This window comes from Phascolarctos cinereus, unplaced genomic scaffold (assembly GCF_003287225.1).
Source record: "Phascolarctos cinereus isolate Bilbo 61053 unplaced genomic scaffold, phaCin_HiC Scaffold_4;HRSCAF=312, whole genome shotgun sequence".
NCBI classification, from domain to species: Eukaryota; Metazoa; Chordata; class Mammalia; order Diprotodontia; family Phascolarctidae; genus Phascolarctos; species Phascolarctos cinereus.
This window is the reverse complement of record NW_027555847.1, coordinates 57548303-57554966: the sequence shown is the minus strand read 5'-3', so window position 1 is coordinate 57554966 and position 6664 is coordinate 57548303. Positions and strand designations below refer to the sequence as shown.

Sequence of the window (6664 nt, the reverse complement as noted above, 5' to 3'; positions counted from 1 at the left end):
TAATGATGGCATCTCATATAGATAGTGTCTCGTAGACAGCTGGCTCTCATTAGGCATGTGCTGATTGAACAGTTCCTGGGCTAGTCTGCCTAGTAGTAGAGCATCCAAAGAATAGGGCTTGTTCTCCGTGGTTGTTGGAATTTCTTCATTATTAGGATATTAGGCTTTATCTTCCTGTCCCCACCTGTCTGAAACCACCACTCTGGGTCTAGGTCACTGTGAGGAGCATGTAAGAGCAAGGCCCTTCCCTCTCTCTGCCCCAAAACAATAGTGTGTTTATTTGGGGGACTGACTCCAAACCAAAGATTAGAAAATGCAGAGACAACCAGCTCTCCAATGAAGACCCTGCAGCCAGCTCTCATCACTCCCTACCCCAGCTTCAAGTAGCATGGCGAGCATCCACGTTGTCGTGGCGGGAGGGGAGGTGGGTAGAAAGCAAAGCCAAAAGTCATTGTCCAGACGGCCAAAGTCTCTTTAGCTTCATATGTACTTATCAGACCCTGAGAAAGGAGAGTGAATGGACCAAAGGAACCCTTGGGCACCATACAATAAGTTCAGATCGAAAGGGTAAAAACCCAGTTCTCAACACCTACAGTGCTGGACTTGGAGTCAGGACCCAAGTTTGAATCTTGCCTCAGACACTAGCTGTGTGGCCCTGGGCAACACCTAACCCCTGTTTGCCTCCGTTTCCTCATCTGTAAAATGATGATAGTAGCACCTACCTCACAAGGTGGTTGTGAGGATCACGAGGTAAGATAATGTGTAAAGTGCTTTGTAAACTTTAAAATGCCATATGAATGCTAGCTGTTGTTATGCATCTGCGAGCCAAATGATGGAGTGATCGTGTTACCAAATATTGCTGTATCCAGATGGATCCGTGATCTCACTGTACCCTCCAGTGATACAGATCACAGTCTGTCCTGGCCATCCTCCTTGAGACTCCCGTCCACATCGTCCCATGGCATCCATCACCAGGAATCTCGCCAGCGTGGTAGCAGCCTCCCTCTATATTAAATTGGAGGGAAATAAATAGATAGAATTCATGGGTAGAAGAGAGGTCAAACAGAAGAAAAAAGGCAAAGGAAAATGCTGGCAATTGAAAGTAAGAGATGAAAGAAAGAGGCTGGGGAGAAAGTCAAAGAGGAAACAACAAAAGATAAGGAGACAAAATGTGGAGAGTGGACAAGTGTGTGAATGTGATTGAGTGGGCTAGTGAGGGGGTAGGTAGAGTGATTAATGAGGGCGAAAGGGAGAATGAAAAAATAGGAGAAGGGAAGCAAAGAACGGGAAAGATAAGAGAATAGACATCAGCAAAGCCCCCTCAGCTGCCCAGAGCTCTCCCCACGAGGACTCTCCCTCTGAGTGTTTCATGGAATTGCCTTTGTTAACACCCACTGCCTGGTGTGGTAGTCTGCCCACAGCCATGTGCTCAATGTCCACAAACTCTTTTCCCCATCACATTTTCATAGGGATTCCAAAGACCACCTAAGCCATTCCTAAAACCCTATTCTCAATACAAATTCTGTTCAGTGTTCTATATATTTTTCTTTGATGTCCAGTCCCATTTCAGACCTTTATTCCTTAAAGTACCTGATAAAGAGGTTTTATTGTTACTTAAGATATATTTTATACTACAGTTTCCAGCAGATGGCATTAGAGTTCAGAAATTACACATCCATACACTTAAAAGATCTATTTTTATGTACTTCTGTGTTCAGATTATGTATATTTTCTTCTATTAGCAATTGGGGAAATTAGCCTATCAATTTCTGCTATGTATAAATTGAACACTGTAGACATTTTTAAGGCCTCTTAATCTTTGGGGACAAATAATTCAAATTCCTTCTATAGGAAAACATGGCTAAGACCATGTTTCTGCTGAGTTTAAGTGAAATATGTGTAGGTATTGCTTGATAGAAATATGTGTATGTATACACACACACACACACACATATATATATATACACATACACACATATATATATGCTTGTGTATGTATATACATACCTATATATGTTTATACACATGCATGTGTACATATACATACCTATGTTATACATATGTACATATACACAAATCATGTATGCATATATTTATATACATATATATGTACCTGTTATATATTTATACACGTATACATACATATTTGGCATCTACACACATATATAGGCACACATACACATACACACATATATCCAGAAATCTGGAATGATTTGTTTTAACTTTGCTGTGAACTCAGTCTTCTTTAGACCTTTCTGTATTTTGATAAGATTTTGTTTGTTTTGGCTGAATTAACTATTCTGTTGCTTAAAATCCCCAGAGAAAGTTAAAATTTTCATATCCAAGATTCCTGCCAAGTCTATTCCCGCGTCAGTCTTTCCACAAACCCACAGTCTCAGCGACAAAGGTATTCCTCCATTGTGTCAAAGATATGGATGGATATATTTTTTTCTCTTTAGCATACAAAGTACTGCTTGCCATGAAGTTTTAACCTGATCTTCTTGTGACATACAGATGAGAGAGGAGAATTTAGAATTTGGAATGGTAGTGTTTACTGGTCTTTACAGTTAAAACGAAAGAGAGGAGCCACATGCATTTACTTTCCTTCAGTGTCTTGAACTGAAATGGTATTTTAATCGAATCGTGAAATATTTCAGAGGGGTAAGGTAAGTCATAATAATTGATAAGGATTTCCCACAATTCCAGTGAAATATTTCAGAGGGGTAAGGTAAGTCATAATAATTGATAAGGATTTCCCACAATTCCAGAGACCATCAAGAGTAAAAGGTATTCTCAATGAAATTCGTCATTCTGCCCCATCTCCAGCTAGGAGACATTTTGTTTGTATAGGTTATTGAAATCTACCAAGGTTTCTTAGTGGGGAAATAATATAGCAGAACAAGACAATCAGCTAGGAAGACCGGGACGTGGAAATAAATGAAATGTTATTGAAAACCTATGTAATCACAGGGCTTAATATTGATTCTGTATTTTAATAAAGCTAGGCTTGCATTCAGATCTCTAGCAATCTGTGTCTGGTGACGTGACCTACTAGCCCTTTCAGGAGTTGTCCAGAAAGGTGGTTTCTGGTCATCTGCTCATATTGGGACAAATAATGTTTGGCTGAAGAGTCACTGACCGTTAAAACAGAAAGTAGCTGTTTATTAGGGAGACGTGGATGCTGGGAACCAGGCATGAAGAGAAGGAGCTTTTGTAGACAGCGGTTAGCAGACCCAGAGCTGTTCTCTAAAATACTTTCATCTGAAGAGCTCCGGTTCTCAATGAATTTCTTCCTGAATGATTGGCCTACTTGCGGTCAGTCTGTCTGTCTTCATTTGTAATATCTCACGCTTCCAGGATCGAGCTTTGGCCATCGCCTCTCCATTTCTTGGGATCTGAGTTCCGTGTGTCCCTAGGGACTCTTTCTTGAGCCCAAGGATACATTCTTTGATCTGCTTTACAGTATATTTTGTAGTATACGAGATCGTGAGTCTCCCAAGAGCAGAAGCCCTTCCTGGGCACTTTGTCTAGAACAGTGTCCGCCGCAGAGTAAGTCCACATTTCTCTAGCACCGTAGGGGTCGCCAAAGGACTTTCACAGCTGAGACGAGGCAGGACAGATATCCTCTGGTTATAGTATGTGCTTAATAAATGAGGAGCTAAGTGTCTTTAGGTGGAGGCAAAAGGCAGAGGTGCATGGTCTTGTAAATAAACCAGGAGGTTGGGGGAGATGTGAATAAGACTGGGGAGGAGGTGTGTGAGAGAGTTGGTCATTGTTGCCCTGAATTTGAAGGGCTGTCAGATGGGGAAAATGAGATTACGCTTTTCTGCTTTGGCCCCAGAGGGTGGAAGCTTCAGGGAGGCAGGTTTAGGTTTGCTGGCTAATGATTGAGGTTGTTACTGTTGAGTCCTTCTATTTTTTTGTTATTTTCTTTTTTTTTAATTAATTTAATTATTTTGCATTTTCAACGTTCACATCCACAAGACTGAGTTCCAAATTTTCTCCCATCTCTCCTCTCCCTCTGCTGAGTCCTTTTAATTGTGTCCATCTCCATGACCCCATTTAGGGTTTTCTTCGCAAAGATACTGGAGTGGTTTGCCATTTCCTTCTCCAGCTTATTTTACAGATGAGGAAACTGAGGCAAACCGGGTTAAGTGCATTGCTAGTAAGTGTCTGAGGCCAGATTTGAACTCAGGTCCTCCTGACTCCAGGACTGGGCATCCTCAGTTGGAAGGGTCTCAAATCCCAAATGTTCCAAACAGAACTCATTTAGTTTCCCCAAAGGCCATCCCTCCTCCGTCAATACTACTGCCATTTTTCCAGTCAGTCAGGTTCACAGCCTCGGAGTCATCTTTCACTTTCCTTTCTCCTTTAACCTCTATATTCAGTCAGAAAACTTATAGGATCATTGATTTAAATTTGGAAGGCACCGTCAGTGCCAAGTAGGTCTATCTAGGGTCCATAGAGATTAAATGACTTGCCCAAGGTCACAAAGTGAGTACACAAAGTATCAGACTCAGAATTTGAACCCGTGTCCTTTGACTGCAAATACTTAATGCTAAGTCTTATTGGTTCTACCTCCCCATCCCTCACATCTGTCTCCTCCCCACTCACAGGGCAACTAGGTGGCACAGTGGATAGAGCGCTGGCCCTACAGTCAAAAGGACCTGAGTTCAAATCTAGCATCAGACACTTTACTAGGTGTGTGACCCTGGGCAAGTCACTTAACCCTGCCTGCCTCAGTTTCCTCATCTGTAAAATGAGCCAGCAAAGGAAATGGCAAACCACTCCAGTATCTCTGCCAAGAAAACCCTGAATGGAGTCATGAAGAGTTAGGCAGGACAACAACCCTATTTACAGGGCCTCTATAGGGCCTTTAGTTTGAGATCTTCTGACCTCTTATACGGAATGTTGTCATAGCCTACTGAATCATATTCCTGTTTCTGATCTTTCCCCATCTCTAATCCATCCTAAACATAGATCACACATATTTGTCACTTAATTTCAACAGGACCCTAAATGCAAAAAGGTATTCTTTTTACTCCTCCCTAATTGATTCTCTTTCCCAATCCCTATTAGTGTCCTCAAACCTTCAGCGCTATCCCTTCCCCTTCTGCTCTCAGCTGAGGATCCACCTCATACTTTGCTGAGAAAATCACAGCCATTCACCATGTGCTCCCTCTTCTTCTCATCTCTCTGTGCCTCGCAGCCCCTTGACATCATCCCCCATTCCATCCTTCACTCCATTCTGTAATGAAGAGGTGGCCCTTCTCACTGACATGCCAGCCCCTCTATGTGGACTTTCCCATCTCTAACAGATGGCTCCCACAACCATCCCCCCTTTTGAATCTTTAATCTGTACTTCTCTATTGTTGCCTTCCCCATTCCCTACAACCATGCTCATCTCTTCATCCTAAACAAAACAAAACCAAAAAAAAAAAACCCTCACCGCACTCTTCCATCTGCTCAGTTAACCTCCTATATACCCTATGACCTTTCTCAGCCAAACTCTAGAAAACAAGCTGTTTACATTTCTCATCTCTGCTTGCTTCCCTCATACTCACTTCTCTACTCTCTACAGTCTGCCTCTCAATCTTGTCACTCAACAGAAGAAGCACTCTCCAAAACTACCCGTGATTTCTTAATTTCTAAATCAAATGCCCTGGGCTCCGTTCTCATCCTTCTTGCCCTCCCTGGGGCATTCGGGACTATGGGCCCCTCCTTTACTCTTGGGTCCTTGTTCCTCTCTGGGTTTTTGTAACACTGCTCACTCTTGGTGGTCCTCCTCCTCCCTGTCTGACCACTCCGTGACCCCCATGTCTGAGTCATCATCTGTCTCCCACCCAATAAGTGTAGACATTGCCTATGGTTGTCTCTTGGAAGTTCTTTTCTTACCTCTGTACACTCTCAGTGACTTCATCAGCTACCATACATTTAATTATCATCTCAATGGAGATGGTGTCTAACTCTTATCTATCTAGCCCTGGTCTCCATTATCCAGAATCATGAGTGCCTATTGGACAATTCAGATGTCCCATAGGTATCTCAGGTTCCATATGTCTAAAGCAGAATGCATTATTTTTCCCTATCCCTAGAACCTCCCTCTTCCTGTCAAAGGCACCACCTATCAGTCATCCAGGTTTAAGATATTCCATCTTCCACCTCCCACCCTTTTACAAAATAAGTGGTCTCCCACGTCTATAATGTACTTCTTCCTCACCTCCCCCTCCTATAATTGATCCTTTTGTTTGTTTGTGTGATCGTTTAAGTTGTGTTTGACTCTTCATGACCCCATTTTGGGGTTTTCTTGGCAAAGATACTGGAGCAGTTTGCCATGTTCTTCTCCAGCTCATTTTACAGTTGAGGAAAATGAGGCAGACAGGGTTAAGTGAGTTGCCTAGGGTCACATAGCTAGTAAGTGTCTGAGGCCAGATTTGAACTCAGGAAGATGAGTCTTCCTGATTCCAAGCCCAGCTTTCTTTCCACTGTTCTGCCCAGCTTCCCTCATCATTAATCCATAGCTTCCTTTAAATGCAAAGTTCATGTGCTACTTACTACACAAGGATTTCTCTGATTTCTACCACCACCACCCCAAGTTATTAGGACTTTCTCTTGACATTGATTTGTAATGATAATAATAACAATAATACTGTTTAATAGTGTT

At 42.3% G+C, this 6664-nt stretch overlaps 1 protein-coding gene across 1 annotated transcript in view; it reads left to right on the top strand.

Moving 5' to 3' along the window:
- The first annotated feature begins 388 nt into the window (after window positions 1–388).
- Window positions 389–6664, top strand: part of CUNH3orf20 (chromosome unknown C3orf20 homolog) — an 87921-nt gene continuing 81645 nt past the window's right edge. The window contains exon 1 of the mRNA XM_078151682.1: window positions 389–424. Coding sequence (XP_078007808.1) covers window positions 389–424 — 36 coding nt within the window. The remainder of the gene's footprint in view (window positions 425–6664) is intronic.